The following is a 24,539-nucleotide window of genomic DNA, read 5'->3' on the forward strand; positions in this document are numbered from 1 at the left end:
CCCTTGTGTATGTGTGTCCCTGGCTACTTCAAAGGCAAAAGGGGGTCTGCCTTCAGGAAAACAGGGAACATTTACTGTGACTACTGCTCCATGTTTCACCAATCCACTCTCTCCAGCACACATGCTAACTCAGTGCATGGTTGAATAGAGTATGTTCTTTGTAATCAGGTGTGTGGTCTCGGTCTGTGTCAGGCACAACCAGTGAGGGTCTGCACCAGGGTACACAACAACTGAGCAAATCCAGCCCATGAAATGTACCTGGATACTTATTAGTAGTAATACGACTAGAAAAAGCTAATCAAAATGTATGTTTGCATAAGGGATGAGAGAGAGGAGAGGCATGCATTACTCCTAGAAAGTTTCTGGTTTGCCATTTACAGAGTCACAGAGTTTAGGATCCATCTGATGGAGCATGAAGAGAATGCATAGATCTATTACTATGGTTTGTCTTTTTAAAAAACATAATACCCTAACAAGTGAAGTTCACAAACGATAGTTCTCAAATGCTACCAGCTATAAGCGGACCATGCCGCAAGTCCTGGACCAAGCTGAAAACAAGGGAACGACAAGCATTGCAATGCAATGGGTCTCGCGTTTGTTCAAGTTAGAGCTATTAGCATTGTAAATTCCTAACTAGACTTTTCTTGCCACATAAGTTGAAAACGAAAAGTAAAACAGTTGACATAAGCAAGTCAATTCAAACCGCCACAGACAACATGAGCATGAGCGCGAGAGTTATTGGCTCCCTGCGTGAATGTCTAGAAAGGATCGCGGCTGGGATTAAAGGCAAATCGAACCAGAGGAACAAAAATGTTCACTTATTGAAATTGCTAGGGAGGGAACTCAGCACACAAAGGAGGGACATTTCACAAAATTCACCAATACAAATGAAGCATTTAAAACAAGTACACCAAAGAATGAATAGAAAGACTGAGCATGGTTTAAAGCCCACATAGATTACAACAAGCCAAAGCGCTTGCGCGCTCAATCCTAAAAAGTGAGAAAGTACAGTTAGCATCAGCTAACAACTAGCAGCATAAATGCAAAAGGCTGCTAGCAGTAACCTCTCAATTCCAACTTGCAAGTAGCTCAACTCTTCATCTGTTCCTTCCAGCTTAATTTTCTGCTTCTACGCTTTAGTTCACTTTCAGGAAAACAAAAGTAGTAATTGGCAGGAATCTAAGCATTCGGATTCGCAGGCCTACACCCAGCATTTCACAGCAGATCTTTTTTTCAGGACTCCAAAAGGGGAAATATATTATTATAGCAGAAAGCAGTGAAATCTGATCCATAGCATCAAATAAATCGAGATATATTTTGGTGGTGTTAAGTTTGACTGGTTAACAAAACTGGCCTGTCACAGTAGAGTGCTGATGGAGTGCTGTTAAATCGGTATTTTGACAATATTGGAGATTTAAACTAGTGATTAATTTTCATTTGTTTTACCAACTAATTAGGGTAAAAAAATCTCGACTACACTTAGTGTAAACAAAGGCATTTAAATTGTTCAAGAATAAGGGGGCATTCCAAGTCTCGCGGTCTTGAGACTTCCAGACTCGGGGTGGCTTCAGATCGCCGTGGTAGTGGCGGTCCGATCTGTCTAATTCAGACCGCAGCCGAAACACCACGGTAATACCGCCAACACTGCCAGGCTGGAGAGAGCCTTCAGCCTGGCGGTCCCGGCGGTTGTAACCTGCCAGGACAGCGCTGCAAGCAGCGCTGCCTGCCGGATTACGAGTTCCATTCCGCTAGCCTTTCCATGGTGGCTCGCACTGCTGTGGAAAGGCTGGCGGAATGGGGGTACTGGGGGTCCTCAGGGGGACCCTGCACTGCCCATGCACTTGGCATGGGCAGTGCAGGGGCCCCCATGCACAGCCCTGTCACGCATTTCACTACCCGAATTACGGGCAGTGAAATGCACAACGGGATGCTGATGCAGCCACTCAACCGCCACACTGGCACCGGCTCGATTCTGAGCCGTCGTCAATGTTAAGGCCCTCTTCACAGCAGGGCCGGTGGGCGGAAACACTGTTTCTGGCCACCAGCCCTGCGGTGAAGTCGGAATAGGGCCGGCGGTGTCCTTACGGCACCAGTGGTCAGGTGGCGGGTTGGGTTTGGCAGGCAGCCTCCGACGCCCACCAAACTAAGAATGACCCCCAAATTGCCTATGAGAGCAACGGAGTAATTTTGCAAATGTTGCAGTTTCCATTACTTTTCTTTTCTTGTTCCCTCTCTAAGCGCAAAACTTACTGTAATGTTTCAACACAAAATTTGAATGGATAAATGTTGGCAAAAACAAGTGTATTAGTTACTTTTTTATATCTAAATGTACTACCCTACTCGTAGGAGGGAGGCTGAAGTGCAAATTATTGTGCCATTCACAAAATACCATGATTATTAATCATTACACAAACGCAAAATATGAAATGATGAATTACATAGCGAAAAATTGAATATGCAGTGTCATACACAAGTGATAGGTTGCCCTTTAGCTTCTAAGAATACACAGTTAGGTAGGACGGTTTGAACTTCACTAGTAGCAACGCTAAGAGCACTAAAATATTGGTGCAAAACATGTCACTCCCCTTGTATAAAAACCCTGAATAATACAGTATCAAACTATAATCTTACATAATAATTAGTCAGACAAAAAGTCACAATATAAATCACAGAAAAAACAAGTATTTTCTGGTTATAGCTCCTATATCCAGGTAAGAATGGTACTAAGATTCCTATAAATAAATAAGTACACAAATTAAACTTTTTCGCAGGTGTTTAGGTTGCAATTACAATAGAGTATCTGAAGATTTGCATAAATGTGTTGTGCCACATATTTCAAAGTTAGATGCAAAAAATTGACAATCTGGAATGCTTAATTGTGAGACACAACTTTGTATTGAAACAAAGGTTAATAAGAAAACGAGAGCAATCATTATACAAAATTTACTTTTTGGGATGCATTATGTTAATAGTGCTACGTAGGCTAAATATGTCAAGTGTCTATTTTAGGGGCTTTCTGTGTAGCTGTCCTATTAAGCAATACAATCAAAATCTAACCACTAGCATCCCTGCTTCGCTTCTGTTTGTTCCTCAAAGTCCCATGGGCAAATATCCACCAGCTTTGATTTGTCACTGGATTCTGCCAGTGGGGTTTTACTGTGTGTTCTGTCTGTGCCATGTCCTCCTGTTTGTGGCGCAGGAGGAACTTCCCAAGGACAGATTTCCATTAATTTACACGGGTCTGTGCCCAGCTGATATGAGGTATGCACTCCTTTGTTTGGTGACGCACTTAAGGAGTTTTCATTTGCCTTTAATCGAACTTCTGAGCTTTTTGGTTTGTCTGTTTTTGCTATTGGTACTTTTAATTCAATTTCTTTTCCTTTACTTTTTGTTTTCCGCTTCTCTTTTTCTGGCTCTTTTCTTCCAAGTGATGGAATAACTTTGATTGGAAGTCCAAAAGCTCTTCTTTTAGAAGGTGATGTTGGTGTATTTGCAGTTGGTGTCATTGCAGGTGTGTTTTGCGATTTTACATTATCATCTTTGTTTGAACAATCAGCAGTAGCAAAATCCCATGGACATATCTCTGCCGAAAATGTTGCAGGCTGTTTCAAGTTGTTATTTGAGTTAGTATGGCAGTCAGGTGGGTTTACTGCCTCCTGATGAGGAGATGCTTTATACTTAGGCTCTCCTGTTTTGTTGATGTTTTCTTTATCCAGTACTTTTACTGTTGTCTTTTTGGACATCCCAGCATCATCTCTAGGAGAAACATTTGAAATATGGTGCTTTTTAGAATTCTCCCCTTTAGCCTTTGAGTGCACATTTTCTAAGCTCTCCTTGGTCACTGTTTCTGGCTTGCTCATATTCCTTGGATGTGGTTGCTGATCTGATCCTTCCGTTGCCTTGGGCTTGTTGTTGGATTTAACCTTATTTCTCAACATTTGCTTTTTATCTGCTTCAGGAGGAGCAATAGACACATGTTTCTGAACTTTATTTTCTGCAGCCACTGTACTTGGAGAAAGATCATACAGCTCCCAGGGACACACCTCCTGTATGTCAAATGCATCCTTGGATTCACAGTTACCTGTACCTGTACCTGTGTCTAGGTTTGTTAAGGATTGGCCGACTGCTTGTTGTTTCATTATTCCACATTTTTGAGATTTCTTAAGCTCTTCTTTTTGGCTGGCATTTTGTGGTTGAATGTCTTTATTCTCCGATTTTTCAGAGGTTACATTTGTATTGCTAGTATCTTTGCTTTTGTCTGTGATTTTTCGACTTTTACCACTTTCTTCTAAACTTTGAGTTTTACCCGTCAGCCCAAGGGTTTTCTCCTTGGCACTTGCAATAACACTCAAAGACTTTTGTAACACTGATGTTTTAGGATGCAAGGGCTTCTTGTCCACACTTAAATTGTGTGCACTAGCAGATTTGCACACAAGAGGAACTGATTCTGTTGATGCGCCATCCTCTAACTCTTTTGCCTTCTTCGTCAGTTTTTTCCCAATTAACACATCCAGCAAGGAGTTTTCAGTTGAGGTCATATTCTCTGCATCTAGGCTTTTTGTCTCCTCATTTGGTGCCCTTAGGTGATCATATGCACTATGAGACTTTTTCAATGAAATAACTCGGTGTTTCAAAAAATCTTCCTTTGCTTTTGGAGCGTGGCTGGTGGCATCGTGCAGATTCTTTTTTGCCACACCAATATTGTTTTTGATAATACTGTGGTCGCCAGCCTCCTTGTCTTCCCTGGAGCACTGCCTACTCACTGTCTCTGGGATCTCAGTAATTCGTTTCATAATGGAGCGTCCCAGGCCCTTTTTTGAACATCTCTTTTTCTGAAGATGTGGGTTATTTGCTATCATTTTCTTCCTCTTATATATTTCTAATTGTGCGTAAAGTTTCTTCAATTCATCCTGTGAACAACAATGAAAATAAAAGGTTTAATAAAGCATAACCCCCAAAAAACCTTCCCTCATTCTATGTGTTTCAATGTGTCATTACCTTGTTAAAATGACAGAAGGTGAACACTTACTACTACTAAGTATACTCGTGTAGACCGGCGCACTCCTTTCCAACTATACATCTATGAACTGTGATAAATATCTAATTTGTAACAATGTTATTTTCACTTTGAACAAAGTTTTCCTATGGTTAAGGCAATAAATATTGGGCGGCCTGATTTTAAGTCTATGTCAATTAATTAGCTAGTGCTGCTGTTATGTGGGTAAATCAATAGTATAAAAAGGGTTTATAATTTTATACAATATCCAATACCGTAATTTTCTGTTTGTTGATGACATAATAAATTATGCAAAGATAAATGAAAGCTCTTTAATACAAGAACTACATGTTCATGCACAATATAAAAAATTATTAAGCATGTTCTACAGTTGTCTTGCTGATAAACAAGGTTAAATTCGGTTCCTTTTGTGTATTCAAGAAAAGGACGGATTTTTTATTAGAGAAAAGCAAAATGTAAGCATTCTACAATATATTTATACCTTTTTTCAAGCATGACTACATAGACCTACAGAGGACTCTGTGAAATGCTCGGATGCAAATTACAGCAAGGGCGTTTCTATTACTATGAGAGGCTGGAGGCCATCCTTTTGCCCAACTTCCCACTTCAACATGGCATGCTGGTGACACATGTCAATAATTACTACACTGAGTGCCCACCATTATATCCAGCCCCATATGCAGTATTTCTGTACATGGGGGAGGTGGTTCAATCTTTTTCCAACAGGGGGTAATGCAAGAAAACCTGCCAACCACCTTTAAAAGAGCTTTGCTCGGTGGTAGCAATAACGTCAGAGTTAGGAACATTGGAATACAAACGTCTCTACTTGTGGCATCAATAAATATGTGGGGTTGGGAGTATAAGCATCACCTTCATTTGGGTTATCCTAAATGGGAGAAGGGGAGGAGGTACAGCTGACAATATTCAGACAGCTGATTCAACCGTAAGAGGTGAGCCCAACATTAATCTGATGTTTAGTTTCTTCCCCAACCTCTGGGGGTTTGATCGCAGTCTGACCTGTTATCTTTTTAATAGTACTTGCATGGCGGTTGATTTCATTGCTACCTGTCAATGTTTTCTTTTAATATACAGATTGTTGGTATCAGTCATGCTATATGAATAGATATTTGGGCCCATAACTATTAAAACAGTGGGATCCTCTAAAAGGAATACAACAAATCACGCTTTTCCATCACAGATAGGCTGAGACGAGTTCAAACCATGATCTCAAACTCTAGATGTTGACCTTGGAGTATCTGATTTTGTGGAGTACAAACAATTCTGATGAGCGCAAGCGTGAAGCCACACACATTTCTCTTAAAACGTTCCTGCTTCTTTCTTCAGGGATGGCAAATGGAAAGGCAGATGTTCTGCTACGAAGTAACAATGGTTGTGTTACAATCTTTTTTCCTACGGTAAATTTCAATCTCTTTCTTTACCTTCTGTCAAGCTTTGCCTCTCTGCTGAAATAGAATCAAACCCAGGTTGGTATTTCTTGATGTGGGAATGCCTGAAGGTACCACATTGAGCATTTTCTCTTAAATACCAAATTCTTATATGGACCAAGCTTGATGCTAAACCAGTCGCAGCTCACAGAGGTTATAAGGGGGGCAGGGTGATGATATTAATAATATAAAGAAAAAAAGAAAAAGAAAACGTACCTGCGTGCCGCGCCGCTGATCCTCCGTCTCTTCAGCAGGCAGCACCGGCTCCCAGCCAACCCTGCGGCCAATCCTGAGGGTGCTCAGTGCAGCTTTAGGATTGGCTGGGAGCGCTCAGCCAGGGCACTCCCAGGTATCCTGGGAGCCAGTGCCTGCTTTCTCCAGCCCGGCAACACAGTGCTGAGCTGGAGCAAGCACAGAGTGCATGTGTGTTTGGCCGGCTCAAGACCACCAGCCAAACACACAGGCGCACTGAGAGGAGTGCACAGCGCACTCCCCTCATCCCCGTCATCCCCTAAGCCCACCCGTTTGACAACAAAAGGACAATAAACACACAACCTCAAGCTATGGATCAACAACTGCGCCGACCGCCTTGCTCCACTCAGAAAACCCTCCAACAACCACATCAGAAAAAAGCCACCTGGTTCACCAACTACCTCCAAGCCTCCAAACACCACTGCCGAAAACTCAAGCAAATATGGCTACTCGAACGCACTCCAGACAACCACACGGCACTCAAGGATGCCACACGCAAACACCACCAACTCATCAGGCTAGCAAAAAGATCCTCCTTCAAACCCCGCCTAGAAAACAACACCCATGACTGCAAAGAACTTTACAGCATCGTAAAAGAACTCTCCAACCCAAACGCCACCGTCAACGACATCACCCCCTCCCAAGAACTATGCGACGCCCTAGCAACCGCCTTCCACCAAAAAATCACGGACATCCACGACAGCTTCAACTCCCCTCACATTCTGGACGCTCCTACCCCACCCACCACGAACTCCACCCGCTCCAGCCGACTGACCTGCTGGACCAGCATCAGCGACGACGAAACCCGCAAGACCATGAACTCCATCCACTCCGGATCACCAACAGACCCCTGCCCACACCACATCTTCAACAAAGCAGACACAGCCATCGCACCACACCTACAAAAAGCCATCAACATCTCCTTCGAAACTGCAAGATTACCGGAAAGCTATAAACACGCCGAAATCAACGCCCTTCTCAAAAAACCAAAGGCGGACCCCCAGGACCTGAAAAATGTCCAGCCCATCTCTCTGCTCCCTTTCCCGGCAAAGGTCATCGAAAAAATCGTCAACACTCAGCTCACCCGGTACCTCGAAGACAACAACATCCTGGACCCCTCTCAGTCCGGCTTCAGAGCAACCACAGCACCGAAACCGCCCTCCATGCCACCACAGACGACATCAGAAGCCACCTCGACAATGGAGAAACATCGCCCTCATCTTCCTAGACCAATCAGCCGCCATTGACACCGTCTGTCACCACACCCTAAAATCCCGCCTCCACGCAGCAGGAATCCAGGACCAGGCCCTCAAATGGACTGCATCCTTCCTCGCCAGCAGAACCCAAAGAGTCTACCTCCCCGTACCAATCCAAAGCCTTCAACATCATCTGCGCCGTACCCCAGGGCTCATCCCTCAGCCCGACGCTGTTCAACATCTACATGGCCCCCCTCGCACAAGTGGCCCGTCAGCACAACCTCAACATCATCTCTTACGCCGACGACACCCAACTCATCCTCTCCCTCACCAAGGACCCGCAAACCGCCAAAACCAACCTCCACAAGGGACTAAAAGCCATCGCTGACTGGATGAGAGACAGCCGGCTAAAACGGAACTCGAACAAAACAGAGGTCCTCATCCTTGGGCGCACCCTCTCCGCCTGGGACAACTCATGGTGGCCGACCACGCTGGGGCCCCCACCGACACCCACCGACAGCGCACGAATCCTCGGCTTCACCCTCGACTCCTCACTCTCCATGTCAAAGCAGGTCAGCGCCATCTCCTCTTCCTACTACAACACCCTCCGCATGCTTCGCAGAGTTTACAAATGGATCCCAACAGAAACAAGAAAAACAGTAACCCAGGCCTTCGTCAGCAGCAGACTCGACTACGGCAACCCCCTCTACACCTGTATCTCATCCAAACTCCTCCAACGCATCTAAAACGCCTCCGCCCGACTCATCCTCAACATCCCTCGCCACTGCCACATCACCCCCCACCTAAGAGACCTTCACTGGCTCCCCGTCAATAAGAGGATGACCTTCAAGCTCCTCATCCACGCACACAAGGCAGTCCACAACACCGGACCAACATACCTGAACAACAGACACAGCTTCTACACCCCCACCCGGCATCTCTGCTCCGCTAACCTCGCCCCCGCCTCCTTCCCCCACATCTGACGCAAATCTTCTGGCGGCAGATCATTCTCGTACCTCGCCTCCAAGACCTGGAACACCCTCCTGCCGGATCTACGACAGACCCAGGACCTTCTTTCCTTCAGAAAACTCCTCAAGACTTGGCTCTTCGAGCAGTAGCAGCACTCTCCCCCCCCCCCCCCAGGGGCCTTGAAACCCTCACGGGTATGTAGCGTGGTTTATAAATTGATTGATTGATTGATTGATTGATTCGTAGTTGAAGGATTTGCAGCGGTTGCTGCTGGCAGGGGTGTGTGGGGGGGGGTTAAAGTAATAGATTATGCCTCACATGAAGACTCAGAAAATGTAAGCTCACATCTCAATTGTCAGAACTGGCTACACTGGATTTAGATGCCCAACAGAATAACATTTCACCAATTGCCCCTGACTGTGAAATAGGTGTTTAACATTTCAAAGGGGTTTTCTCTGCAACCTGATACATTTTTTAAACTTTGTACACTTCATAAACTAAGTTTAAGTTACAAAAATACAAATAGTGGGAAGACATCCACTAAAATTAAGTCAATGTGAAAAAGTGGTGCTGCAAAATCTCGTATTTAGTTGCAGAACTCTCATAAAACATTGTTCTGAAAATACCTTGCTGAATGAAGTTGTAACACAGTGGAACGCTGGAACAACTTTATCAGTTGTGAAATGTTTACAGCAACTGCAATAGCAATTGTATTCCTAGAGTGCAGCGTACACCTGTAAAATTATTCTTAGCATTACTCGGGATTCATCAAACTTTGATCGTGCAGTTTGAAACTTCAGATAATCCTCCTCAAAGTGCACGAATAACAATGTGCAACTATGCATTTAGGAGAAATCAAAGTTTGCAAACACGGATTTTCTTTGCATTCTCCTAATCATCCGCCTCCGTTAACCCTCATTTCTCCCCTGCTAAAGAGAGGGAACACAGTTTACACATCCAAATTATTTATTTGTCATCTTATCGAGGTTAATAACACATAGGCCCTCATTCTGACCTTGGCGGGCGGCGGAGGCCGCCCGCCAAAGTCCCGCCGTCAGATTACCGTTCCGCGGTCGAAAGACCGCGGCGGTAATTCTGACTTTCCCGCTGGGCTGGCGGGCGGTCGCCTTCAGACCGCCCGCCAGCCCAGCGGGAAAGAGGCTTCCACGATGAAGCCGGCTCGGAATCGAGCAGGCGGAGTGGAAGCTGTGCGACGGGTGCAGTTGCACCCGTCGCGTATTTCACTGTCTGCGCAGCAGACAGTGAAATACATGTAGGGGCCCTCTTACGGGGGCCCCTGCAATGCCCATGCCAGTGGCATGGGCACTGCAGGGGCCCCCAGGGGCCCCGCGACCCCCCCTACCGCCATCCGGATCCCGGCGGTCGGACCGCCGGGATCTGGATGGCGGTAGGGGGGGTCGGAATCCCCGCGGCGGTGCAGCAAGCTGCGCCGCCGTGGAGGATTCAATGGGGCGGCGGTACACTGGCGGGAGCCCGCCAGTGGTGCCGGTCCGACCGCGGCTTTACCGCCGCGGTCGGAATCCCCATTGGAGCACCGCCGGCCTGTCGGCGGTGCTCCCGCGGTCCTCCGCCCTGGCGGTCAAAGACCGCCAGGGTCAGAATGACCACCATAGTATTTTCTAAGATTTAGTCAATTTCTTCAGAGTTATTCGTTGAAGATAATGCTTACTGATTCTGTATTCCCTTACTCATGGAGTACATTACCAAAACAAAGTTCATTTTCTGAGCTTGCAGTACATTAATGAGGAAAACATAAAGGTGTTGTGTGGAAAGATTGCGTATGTCTCAGCCATCAGCGAGTCGATCAAAACTGCATTCTAGATCATTATTTTTTTATCACCATGCTACTTCATATGACAACCACTCTTGGCCTTGCTTCTACAGGTACTATCCAGTTTGAAATTGAGTCCAGGTCGACTCTGGGAGAGAGCCCCTATTTACGATGAAGAGATGTCTTGCTGGCATATTTGATCATCTCCAAGCTCAGAGTTAAAAGTTTCATCTGGGACGTGTGACCGGATAAAATCCCAATATCAGTAATAAAAAAGGAAGCTATGCTATGGTTGATCTTTTTAATCTCAGTATTTGACTGCTGTTACCAACAATATACTATCTCTTCATTCTGGACTGGGAGTGGTATAGTCCTTCTATACAAAGAGGCATCATGTAATCACCTTACATTTATAGTCAAATATCTCCTTTAGATTCAGTTGGAAAGATTTTCACAAAAAGTAGTTTGGAACATCTCCATATTTAGGTGGAAGAGGAAAAGGTAATCCCAACCGAACAAACCAGCTTCAGGAAAGAAATGTTGTACCCTGGATTATCTTGCAATGCTTTAAAAATTATAGAAAAATATGCCAACATTCAGGGTCAACTGATCTATGCAGCATTCAAAATATTTTCCACAACATTCCATTGTATCACACAAAGCTGTGAGAAAAATTTCCCAGGACAGGCATTCCTCCTAACCTGATTATTGCCTCACATTAGTTGACCTGGGGCCAGATGTACCAAAGGATCTTACCCATTCTGTGTCTATGGGAAAAATCTTTCGTACATATGGCCCCTGGTGTCAAGTTCTTTTCGGAGGGGACCAGGACTTATCTTCCATGATACACACAAAAAACAGCAGAAACAGGCGCGTCTTCTAGCCGCTATATTGTTTTCATTCTCCTTATATATTTCCAACCTGCCTTAGCTTCTTAATGACAGTAAAACAGATCCACTGAGAATAGGGGATTGCCAACTGCCTTATCTACTATATGCAGATGACATTGTTATCTTTGATTTAACTCGAAAAGGCCTCAACAATTATTTGTGTTTTCTTCATCAGTTTGTTGCATCCCATTGTTTTTAAATAATTGTTTGCAAACGTAAAGTTTTAATTTTTAAGGGAAAAGATTTGGGAAACACTAGTTCTCGGGCCAGATTCACAAACGTAAACTTGGAACAAAAGTCTTAGTTTAGACCAAAAGTCTAATCTTTGACCAAAAGGCTAACTTTACCATGAGTAAAGTTAGACTTTTGATCTAACTTTAGACTTTTGGTCTAAGTTTAGTCCAAAAGTCTAAACTTAGACCAAAAGTTTAACTTTACTATGAGTAAAGTTGGCATCATTGGCAAGTTGGCGAAGAGAAGCTGGAAATAGTTAATTCCTACCCTTTTCTAGAGACATTTTTTTCTGGTAACTTAAATAAAGATAAGCACATATCAAATAGCTCCAGTAAGAATACATCACAAGCCAGTAGGATAAGGGCTTTCTATAATGCCATTGGAAGCAGGCACTTTGTACACTTATTATTTGTCTATCTAGCAAAAGTGCCTTCAACTTTGTTGTATGCTATGAAATCATTGATGTTTAACAATTTTTTAAACAAAACTGATGGTCAGATTATACAAAGATTGTGTAATTTGAACATGCTTGCTGCAGTAAAAGCCATTTGATTAGAATTTGGGTTGATAAGAGCTTACGTGCAAGGCCAGACAGTGGTGGTATGATGGAGAAAGCAGATGTCCATGAGGGCAAGGAAGCTCCAACGGAAGGTACGCTAGGTCATTACATGGTGACAAAGATAGGGTTTTGCATGTGTTTGCGGCTTCCTCATTGGCACAAAATTACAGAAAAAGAAGGGGCATTAAGATTTCCATAATATGGTACATTTGACCTGAGGGTTATTGAGAATTTGGAAGGAATATTATATGCCATGAAACAGCCTCCTAGAGCTGCACAGTTGGAACCACTAAATGCTTGGTATCGTGCACCACATGAATAAGAGAAAGGAAAATATCAGAATAGAGCAAAGAGAGCAGTGCATAATTACGACGATGCAATATAAGATGAAAAACAGCATAGCTGGAGGAAATGTATGGCTGAAGGAGCTAGAATGTACCCTGCACAGACAACAGAGACACCTAAAGGAATCAAAGGTGGGGAAATGAAGATGTCGATGCAGCTGAAAAATCTAATACTTATAGTGATTCTGGAGATGATCACTTAGTTGTTTTGTTGTCCTCACAGTCACTGCCTTATGTTGCCCCATCTCCAGATCCAGATGGTACTACAACATCTAGTAGTAATGTTGCCACAGCCTCTGTTAATCTGAATGTGACTCAGATTGGGGGGACCACTTCTAACTCTTTCAGTTGCAGCCACACCTATTGAAACAGCCACACCTATTAAAACAGCTAGTACTGTAGTTGCTCTTGCTGTTTCTACCTAGGTTGTGACTGTCCCCACACCAATGTCACAAGCCATATCAGCTTAGACTTTAGCAATTTCGCGTGCGTCTACCCCAATGACCATTGGCCCAACTCCTGCAGTTCCAGGAGCTGTAGTTGGAGTCAGGGCCGCGTTTAGTGCTGGTGGCGCACTCTGCGACAGTCTTTTTTGGCACCCACTACCTCATGACCACCTCCTTGGATTCCCTCACTACCACCTGGCAAATGTGCCCTTCATCTCTTCATAGCCGCTCTTCCACATACTTTTATTTGTTGTAAATTGCTTGTAAAGGCTAACTTTAGTAATCCACTCAGCTATCCACAGAAAATATAGTTCTGTTCTTTGCAGCAGGCATATTAACCCTCTAAGCTACTTTATGGTGAGTCAAAGCTGCCCCCACACAAAACTCCCACCTCTCTCCCTAGCAGGAACATTAATCACAAGATGTATCTTGACATTTTAATTATTTCATGAAGGCAGGACGCACAAGGAACTTTTCAGTAGGTGCTTTTAAATTGCAAGTTTCGTGATCATTGCTAAATACAGCGCCCCCCTAAGGACAGTTCCCCCCACCAATCCACAACATCACCCGGTGTGGCCACACTGTTCGCACCGCCCTAAAGCTGGCGCTGGTTGGAGTAGCCACAATAGGGTTTATCTTGACATCGCAGAATTTACATATTGTTGCTTGGAGTCCACCACAAAATGTACATTCTCTCAGAGAAAGGAGGAAACTTGTTTCACAACTCCAATTACTCAAGGAGGAATAGGACCATTAGTTAATGAGATTTGGCCTCCATAGTTTGAGGAAACTCTGGAGAGTAGTGAGAGAGGAGAGATTGAGTCACAGTCCATGAGTGAAGGGAGAATTAGCACCTTAGATGTACCGAATTTAAAGGTGGAATCGGAAGAAATCAATAGGGGATGTTTAATCATCTCACATCTGAATCAATACCAGGAAAACAAGCTGATATGTCCGAATAAAGAGATCACTAGGTGTACAGCTACAATTAACAAAATTGGTGGATTATCACCATGCAATCTTTAGGGATGAAATTACAGATTGCTGAATTAGTCAAGTGCATTCAGAAATAGAGTGATTTTGATATACAGCAAATGGCCAAAAAATAGTAAAAGAAAATGAAGGAAACAGACTGTGTAGAGGTAAATCGTAAACTGCCACCAGCGCCTCAGATAAAAATGCGGCTCCTATGTTCACTAAGAGGGAAACGCCAGGTGGTGATGACCAAGTATGATGAGGTAATTACTTTCCTGAAGGAAAAGGTCTGGGCAAGGGCTATTGGTTGGCTAAAGATCAATAGAATGACACAGGAAACTAAAGAATCAGTGCATGCCCACTATGAATGACTGTTACAGGTGTTTACAGGTGATTAAACCACACAGTGGTCAAGACAATCCTGAAAAAGATCATGTGGGTAGCTTTGTGTCATAGTTTGTTATTGGGTTGTGCCAAGAGAACAGTATGCACTTAAAATAGAATGTGATTTGATGGCAGACTAAACCGTTAGATAAGATCCTGAAGTATACAAAGTACTGCAGTGACGAGCAAGAGATGAAGCAGAAAAGACATAGTAAGAAAGCTTATGCTTGCCCAAACAAAGTTGGCACAGGAGAGCATTTGTATGTGTGAAATGTTGGTGGAAAGTAAGGTGTTGGTTAGCAGATAGGGGGTTCTATGATGCAAGGTGTAATTGGTGTTTCACAAGGCAGAGTTTGAGTTGTTCAGGTTGATCTGAATTCTGGTGTAGATACTACGGTGTTGAAGAAATCAACTCCTTGTCATTATTGTAATAGAAATGAGAATTGGAAAAGGGAGTGTCGACAGAACCTTGAAAGGGTAGTTCATAATGGGAAAATGCAAAATGTTAGTACAGCTCAAACACATTATGTTCCACTTCAGCAAATGCGAATTCCAAACCAGTCACAATCCACAATAATGCAAGTCCCACAACCTCGGGTGCTTCCATAGAACGTGGGTAACACTAGGTTTAATGCAAATCAAGAGAAAATCCAAATCCTTTTTAAAATCAAAAACCATTTCAACAATTCTCTAAGTTCAAGAATGAGAGTTTTGACTTGCATAATTCACAATGACGGTGTCACGGGGGGAGGAAGATTGTGTACTTGGTGCAAATTGTAGAGGTAGACCAGGGTGGTCCATCTGTAGACGGTGAGGTGAATGGCCACCAAATGTCATTTGTAATTGACACCGGTGCTCACTATTCCATTAATACAATGGATGTTCCTGACCTACTCTTCTCAGGAAAGAAGATGTAAGTTGTTATATAAATAAATAAAATACCTAACCCTGTGAAAATGTGATCATTTTAAAAGGATCACCAATTTGTTTTATGTGGTTTGAGTTCAGTAGGCCTGTTAGGGAGGGGTCTTATGTGCAAATTGAATTGCACAATATATTGTACGTCTAATGGTAATGAGTTTCAAACGCATGATGAGGATGTTGCATTTAAAATGACCAGACAAGGGACAGCGGTTGGTGCTGTTCCCTGTGAGAATGGCAGAAGAGTTGAACCTACAAATGTAAGAGACACTGTGAACCCTGAAGTGTGGGATTTTTCAGGAAAAGTTATTGGACTTATTAAAGGTGTAGAACCTGTTTGAATAATGGTTAAAAATAATCCTGAGTTTCCAAGAACGCCACTATAAAATCTCACACATGAGACTGTGGCTTGTATTTCTCAACTTCCCTTAACCATGGAACCACAGTAGTGCTCGGCTGTCTTTAGCGGTTGTGGCGTTTGGTGTCAGTATTGAGAAAAGTAAGAGTACAGTTATGGTACATCCTCTTACAGTGATGGTCCCACACTCAATGTAGATTCTGCTTAATTTATGCTCAATATATGGCAAACAGAAGACTTACAAAGTATGAATAATTGTTTCTTGGTGCTGAAAGCTTGGTTCTAAAAATATTTCAGACTCTTAATCCTGCTCACTGTTGCCATTGCCTGAAAATGAAATTAGTGGGGTAGAGATTGAGCATGACTGTCTCAATGTCACAAATTTGTGTACCAAGCCAAGGCCTGATATTAAGAATGAACCCCTTAATTAGCCCGACTATGTGGTGTTTGTTGATGGCTCATACTTAAGAGATATGGAGAATTTGAAAGCAGCTTATGCTATCTATACAATTCAAAAAGTGGTAGAAGCCTTCTTGCTTTGAGATGTCACCTCTACTCCAATAGCAGAACTGGTTGCTCTTACAAGAACTTGTTATCTTTCAGAACTATTGACGAGGGACAATGTTCACCAAGAGTCAATAAAGCGTTGGTGTGGTCCATGACTTTGGACAGTTATGGTCACAGAGGAGATTTATATCTTCATCCGAATCTGCTATTTGGAACGGAGAATATATGATGAGATTTTTGGAAGCTTTACAATTGCCACATGAAATTACAGTTGTTAAATGTGTAGCCCACAGAAATAGAAATGATTACGTAACCATTGGAAACAGATATACCAAAGAAGTTGCTCTGTATTGTGCAACTGTGGCATGCACATTTAATAGAGAGTAGGCAAATTAATCTGTTGAGGATTAATCAATCAGCATTGATAAAGCTCAGTAATGAGATTTGAGAATCTTTCTGGAGTCCGCTATTGAGAGTGATGTTTGATGATGGAGAGGCAGGTTGTTCCACACATTGGTGTCAATGAAGTAGGAGGAGTGGCCCATCTGCGGTGGATTCAGGGGGGGGTGCCTGGGCTAGAGCGGAGGAGCACAGGTGTCTTGCGGGTTGATGGAAATTCACTCAGTGGTTGATATAGGTTGGTCCTTGACCGATAGAGCTTTGTAGGCATGTGTGTGGATCTTGAATCTGTATCTCTTCTGGATGAGGAGCTGGTGGAGGTGTTTGAGGTGGGAAGTGATGTGGGACCTTTTGGGGAGGTCAGGTATGAGTCTGACTGCCACATTCTGTATGGTCTGAAGTTGTCTGAGGAGCTGGGTGGAGATGCTGACATAGAGAGCATTGCCGTAGTCAAAGGGGCTGGTGATGAGGGCCTGCACAACGTTTTTTCCGGTGTTGTTTGGGATCCAACAGAAGATTTTGCAGAGTGTACAAAGGATGAAGAAGCAGGAGCAGGCAAATGTACTGACTTGCCGTTTCATGGTTTATTCGATGTCGAAGATGATGCCAAGGTTGCATGTTTGGTCTGTTGGTATGGGTCTTGGTCCGAATTTTGCTGGCCACCAGCTTTGGCCCCAGATGGAGGTGTCCTTCCCGAAGATCAGTACTTCTGTTTTGTCAGATTTCAGTTTGAAGCAGTTATCCCTCACCCAATTAGCTATGTTGGGCATGGTAATGCAGTAGTTGGTTCTGGTGGTGGAGGGGTTTTCGGAGAGTGAGAGGATGAGTTGAGTGTTGTCTGCGTATGAGATTATGTTGAAGAAGTGGAATCTGACAATGTCTACAAGGGGGTCATGTAGATGTTGAAGAGAGTGGGGCTATGGGATGATCCTTGGGATACACCACATGTGATTTCCTTGGGTTCAGAGATGAAGGGAGAGAGCCGGATGCTCTGCGTGCGACCAGTTAGAAAATAGGTGATCCAGTGAAGGCATTATGACATATACTGATGCTGTAGAGTCTGTTGATGAGGGTGTGTTGGGAGATGGTGTTGAAAGCTGCAAATAGGTCGAGGAGGGTCATGGTTACAGTCTCTACATGGTCAAGGAGGGTTCTAATGTTGTCAGCAGTGAGAGCAGGAGTTCAGCTGGTGCCCTTGGATGGATGTCGCAATAGCCAAGGGAGTCAGGATGGTGAGCGAAGACCAGGTGGTGATCGTTCACTTAGTGTGCGCTGTTGGAAAATGGGTTATTGGTAAGGGCAGGTAAGTACCTACACTTGGCAATAGGCCACTAACCTCTACTTAGGTCCAGTTAGGGCTCAATAAATTAAACTCAGCTCAACCCTTGGTAGCTTGGCAACAAGCGACAAGGCTTAACTTAGGAGACGTATGTGTAAAGCATTTAAAAATCAGAAAACAGTAAATAAGTAAAACACAAAACACAATAAAAATCCAACACCAATATATAACAATAGATTATATGTTTATCTTTAAAATGACACCAAAATGATTAAAATCAGATAAGAGGAACCGGAGAAATGAACTTTTAAAGATTTAAGGTTTTCTAACGCATAGAAACAACTAGCGCTCAAAGGGTCACCCTGGAAAGGAACAAAGTCCAGAGTTCATGCCACCCACAAGGTAACACTGTCACACTTACTTTCAGAAGTGTTTCTTGATTCAGGAAAGTGGTCCACAGCGCCAGCCAAGGGTTCAGAGCCTCTGGGTAGCCTCTTGGAGTCTGGGACTATAACTCCCACAATGCACCTTGTCAACTTATGGAGTTGCTCCAAACGTCTCCAAACTTCTGGATCTTCTTCCAGAGGTCCTTTTTGAGTCCTTGAAGTGTCCACAACTTGATCCAAGGTTCCAGAAGCTCTGAGTTGCTCCTTGGGAGTTGGGACTACAATTCCCAGAATGCACCTGGTCAGAAGCCTCAAATGGCCACTGGATGCTGGTCAGCTCGGCTCTGCTTGCAGGACTTGATGCAGGGGACTCTGGGCAGGTCCTTTGTACCTGTAGCGAACAGGGAGTCCCTTCTTGAAGCAGTAGAAGACAGGCAAAGTCCTTTTAGTGGTGAAGCCCAAGTGTGCAGCTGTAGCAGTCCTTCAGAGTAGTGTCCAGGTGCAGGTCAGGGGTCCAGCAGGGTAGTCCTACTTTCTTCTGACATTCTTCCTTGTTGGGATCCGGTAGGGAACTGAGGTGTGGGTGCAGGTCTGCCAGTTTTTTCCTTGCTCCTGGGTGAAAAGCAGGGTGGTCCTGGTTCTCCAATCAGGTGCAGGGTCCTTCACCCTTTGATGACCACTTTCTGGGAAGTGTGGCAAAAATCAATCCCAGGGAGCAACATTCCTCAAAAATCTATCATGGCGGAAAGTGATTTTTGGAGGTTACATCTAGCTGAGCCCACCCACTGGTGTGCAAAAACCTTAAACACACCCTTCTCCTGCCCTCTCCTAATCTAATCAGTGGGCCTCTTAATCGTCTGGGTTTGCAGGATGTGAGGGAGGTGCAAGGTTGCTACAAATGTCCTTCCCTGCCTTTGAAGACCGGTTTGGCAGCCCTCCCCTTCCTGTTTCCCCATCTGCTGAGGGAATATCTCCTCCCCCAGGCACATCTCTTTGTGTTGAGCCTGGCCACTTCACACCTCATCAAGGCAGCCTGACCATTCTGCCAGAGGCTGGCCAATCAGAGCAAGGCATCAAATCACTGGAGGGCTGAAAGTGGCAACCTTTGAGGTAAAGTTTAAAACTCTTTACCTGAACAAGTTATATTAAATACAACAATTGTAAGTTGTGGGATTTATTATAACAATTATATGATATCAAACTTAAGGTATCTGTGACTTGAGGAGACCTTACAAATTAAAATAAAGTCTCACCATTCTAGTCTATGGAGGCCACTCACTTCAATGAGGGAAAAACAAATTTGGCTGTTTTACCTCAACAGGGCTTATTAAACTATTTGTATTAGGTCCCTGCTTATAGTTACATGGCACCCAGCCCTAGGGGCACATAGGGCACACGTTAGTGGTGACTTATATGTGAAAATAAGATAGTTTAAGACTTTGGAACTACTTTTAATTCCAAAGTCGAATTTGCATGTAACTTCACTTTAAAAGCAGCCATCAAGGCAGGCCTACCTTTAAAATGACACTGGGCACTTCAGAAGTGCACTTATGGGGGCATAACCTATGCTGGGGTCCCTAAACCTACATGCCCTACCATATACTAAGGACTTATAGTTAGGTTGACTTAGCCAATTATAATTAGCCAAATTTGCATACTAATTTTACACAGAGCACAGGCCCTGGGACTGATTAGCAGTACCCAGGGCGGTAGTGTCTCGGAACAACGCAGGTCTTTAGCACGCCTGCCTTAAGAACGCGTCCCAAACCACGAATGCATCTCTGCAACGCATTCTTTAAGCATGCAAGTCATTACAACACTTGCCTTGGGGAAAGCGCTGGACTTTGGAATAGTATAGTTTACTATTCCAACTCCAGTAAGCACCACAGTAGGGAAAGTGTTAGACTTAAAGTCCAACATCAGTCCAACAACACTTTCCCTAAGGCAAGTCGTTGTAATGACTTGAGTGGTAAAGGAATGCGTTGTTAAGGCACATTCGTGGTTCAGGCCCCGTTGTAAAGGCACAACGTGACTCGAGCCTCATTGTTAAGGCTGTTTCCCTACCAGTAGCACCATCAGAGTCAGGGAAACACCAGCAAAAAGTGAAAAATAGGGGAAACAAGTCTGCAATCAGCCCTGTTTTCCCACATGCGCTGGTTGGTCTGGGCTGATGGACTTGTGAGCAGTGAGTTGTGGGTCAAAGTTGTTGTAGATGGTGGCAGTCTTGTTGTGGAAGTAGTCCAAGAGGGAGTCGCAGAATTCTTGGGCGAGGTGAATGGTGTTCTTTGTGGCTGCAGAATTGGAGAATTCTTTGACTATTTTTAAGAGTTCTTTCATGTGGCTGGCTGCAGTGTTGATGCGGGTTGTAACAGCTGCTCTCTTGGCTTCCTTGATGGGCATGTGGTAGTTGATGTGGGCTTCTTTGTAAGTGGCTCTGTTGGCGGGGCACTTTGAGGTGCTCCTTTGTTTATCGAGCTGAGATGTGGGGTGTACCATCTGGCTTGTTTTGTGGTTTTGTTGGATTTTGCTTGTTTCAATGGAGTGACTGCCGGCGCACTTGGTGATCCAATCAGAGGAATTCTGGACAGTATGGTCAAGGTTTGATGACGTTTCAGGATTGGTGGTGCTGAGGGCCTGTGTCTATTGTGTCTCATTTACATTGTCCCAGCTGCGGTGGGAGGTGTTTTGGTACTTGGTGATGGTGTGCTAAGCGTTGGAGATGGTGAAATGGACGATGGCCTGGTCGGGCCAGGAGAGTGTGGTGACATGGCTGAATTTGATTCTGTCACTGGAGGTGAAGATGGGTTTGAGAGAATGTCCAGCTTTGTGAATGGGTTCAATGACCAGTTGGGTGAGTTTGATCTTGATCAGATTCTCCAGGAGGGAGGTGGAGTAGGTGTTGTCGTGGTCATCGATGTGGAAATTGAGGTCACCGAGTAGGACGTTATGGTGGGAGTCTATGGCTAGGGAGGACGATGATGTTGGTGACGGCGTTGCAGAAGGCTGGCTGGGGTCAAGGGGTCTGTATACATGGGTGCCTCTGAACATGGTCTTGGTCTGTAGTTGGAAGTTGAGGTGTTTCATGAGTGGCATGGGGTCATCATTGGTGGCAATGCATCAGGTGGTTTCCTTGAAGAGGATGGAGTTGCCCTCGCTGTGTTTGTCAATGCAGTCTCGTGTATCATCTTGTAGCCTTCTGGAGTTGCTATGAAGATATTGGCGTTCGCAGTGGAGTTGAGCCAGGTTTCGTGATGAAGGCAATGTCCAAGGAAACTGGAGTGATGGTGTCCCAGATTTCTGTGGCATGTTTGCAGAGGGATTGGGTGTTGATCAGGATGCAATGGGGAGGTTTGAGGTTGTTTGTGGTTATCTAGGCAGTGGCAGCATGAGCTCCAGTGAGGGGTGGCGGTCCTGAGTTGCAGGAGAAACAGCAATGGTGGCAGGTGAAAGGTCCCTTGGTGGATCGTACGGAGGCAGTGCAGCTACTGTTGGTGTGGTGTCTGCTGTCTAGGGCCAGGAGCTCCTTGGTGATGTAGTAGCAGGTGGCAGGAGGGCATAGGGGCCTGGTGCTGGGCACAGACAGACTTGCCTTTGGCACACCTTCGCACACAAGTGCAGCGGCATCCATAACTAGTCCTGGGCGGTGGGGGGGGCTGGCAGGGAAGCAGAGGGAGGGAGCAGAAAAGGCAGGAGAATCAACATCAGTGGCGCAATACAAATCTAATTACCAGGCAGTTGCTGTGAACCGAGGCAATAGAGAATAACATGGTAAAAGAGGTAAAGGAGTTATAAGAGGTCAAAACAGAGACAGTAGTCAGGCAGAGGCCCTGGAAAAGCGCCAAGGGCCAAAACAGCAAAAAAGGGTAATTAGTTCCAGCCGGATCGAACCGGGGCTCAGGAGCTCAGGGAACTGCGGTGCAGTACCTTGTTAGGGAGCAAGGGAGGGGATAATAGATAGCAAGGAGTGGTGATCTGGACCACAAGGGCCAAGAACTGCTCCCTGCTACTTGTTCTATGCTGTCATCTGTAGCTGATACTTGGATAGAAATCAAAAGAGTACAAGAGGAAGTGTCATAAGTGGAACAACAAGGATTGGTCAGAGCAGGATGTGTTAAGAACGCAAATGAGATTTGGGTCTGAGCCAATGGCAGACCTGTGTTGCCTTTTATTTCAATGAGAAGATATTTTCATGGACCGTAAGGAGGGATGCCATGGTGAGATTGTACGGGCAGAACTGATTAAATCTCTGATTTAGGCCCCCATTACAACCTTGGTGGGTGGCCTCCGCCGGGCGGCCACCAATGCAGCCGCACTCCCGGGGGTTTTATTTTTAGATCCCCACTGGGCCGGCAGGCAAAAACGTGGTTTCCGCCCGCCGGCCCAGCGGGGATCTCGGCCGCAACAAGGGAGCCGGCTACAAATGGAGCCGGTGGTGTTGCGGCTGTGTGACGGGTGCAGTTGCACCCATCGTGCTTTTCACTGTCTGCATAGCAGACATTGAAAAGATCTATGGGGCCATGGCAGGGGGCCCGTGCCAGTGGCTTGGGCAGTGCAGGGGCCCCCAGGGGCCCCGCGACTCCCCTTTCTGCCAGCCTTTTCATGGCAGTTCAAACCGCCATGAAAAGGCTGGTGGGTGGGGGACTCGTAATCCCCTGGGAAGCGCTGCAAGCAGCGCTGCCCTGGGGGATTTAAACCGCCGGGACAAAAGTGGCGGGAAACCACCAGTCCTGGCGGTGCGACCGCAGCACTTTCGCTGCGTCGTAATCCCCAGTGAAGCACCGCCAGCCTGTTAGCTGACCCCCTTAGAGTTTTAGCTGAGGAAATATGTCACAGATTTGTGACCTGTCAGCAAATGAATATAGGGAGAGGAACCCCTTTAACCATAAGTCACATAGGTAGATCAGGAGGACCCTATAACAGAATGAAATTGAGCTTCATTGAAATGCCTGTTTGTAATGGACTGAGATATGTCCTGGTCATAATGTGCATTTTCTCAAAAATAGAGAAATGCAATCTCACTGTACCTAAACTGCATTTGCGTGAATTCATACCATAATTCAGATTTCCGGTTTCTCTGGAGTCAGGCCTAGGGACCCATTTTAATAATGGGATCCTATGCTGTCTGTGGCAATACAAGTAGAATATAGATTACATTGTGGGCTACACTGTACACTAGGAATTGTTAAACAAATTATTGGGACTCTGAGATCTCGTTTGGCCAAAGTCTGCGCATCTCATTCATTAAAATGGCCAGATGCTTTGCCTTTAGAGTTGCTGAGTCTCAGAATTACTTCTGGCCAAAGAACAGTATTGTCACCACATAAAATACCCATGGGACATGCCAGGTGGGCTGCCTGCTGTACCTGTGAATGCACTTCTAACTATCACAGGATGACATGATTCTCAACTACTGAAAAGGACTGCCTGCCAGGTTACAGCAGTTACTGCCATTCAGAACCAAGAGAAATGTCATGACCTTAGATCTGGCAATAGGGTCCTAATAAAAAAGCATATTCTAAAATACTGCTATTAAATGTGGCAGACTACCTAACTGAATCTATACCTCCCAAACCCAATGAATAAGACTCCCTCTTGACGAGGTGGTAGTGCATGAAACAGGTCCGCAACCTGCTGTGCCTGTATATTTTCAAGGACCATTGGGGGTCATCGTACACTCCAGTTCTCCAGCTATTCAGATATCCAATATTTTGCAGAGTGGTGTAAAGTCCAAACAATCAACACTGGTTAAGGCACAAGTGAGAGGGTTGGGAGAGCTCAAAAGAGAAAAGAATGGCCAAAGAGAAGTTTGACATCAAGATTCAGTATGTCAGTCGAACGCATACCACATACTATCATCGAAGAAACTGAACCAAGTGGTGTGAGTGACAAAGAAGAAGATCACCAAAGACCCAGAATATCTAAAAGAGCAAGATTACCTTGTCACTGGTATTCAGAACCAGAGTGGACTTAGTATACTGACAGTGTGCCCAATATGTCAGACTATAACCCGAATGAAATGAAAACAGAACCACTTGAAACCCCATGAGATATGCTACTTTATCACAGCATACAATTTAAATCTTTGAAACTTATTCATCACTGAACTCATCTCATTTCACATTTGATTGATTCAAATTAACATACAATTGCTCCTCAAAGAATGAAGTCTATTTGAACTGAGTTACT

General features: G+C 44.7%; 1 protein-coding gene across 1 annotated transcript in view; it reads right to left on the reverse strand.

The window, feature by feature from the left end:
• Positions 1-2,931: 2,931 nt before the first annotated feature.
• The window catches only part of GPR158 (G protein-coupled receptor 158), a 1,449,349-nt gene continuing 1,427,741 nt past the window's right edge, over positions 2,932-24,539 (reverse strand). Inside the window, exon 11 of the mRNA XM_069211362.1 lies at positions 2,932-4,910. Coding sequence (XP_069067463.1) covers positions 3,060-4,910 — 1,851 coding nt within the window. The 3' untranslated portion in view covers positions 2,932-3,059. The remainder of the gene's footprint in view (positions 4,911-24,539) is intronic.

Source organism: Pleurodeles waltl, chromosome 10 (assembly GCF_031143425.1).
Source record: "Pleurodeles waltl isolate 20211129_DDA chromosome 10, aPleWal1.hap1.20221129, whole genome shotgun sequence".
In the NCBI taxonomy this organism is placed as follows: domain Eukaryota; kingdom Metazoa; phylum Chordata; class Amphibia; order Caudata; family Salamandridae; genus Pleurodeles; species Pleurodeles waltl.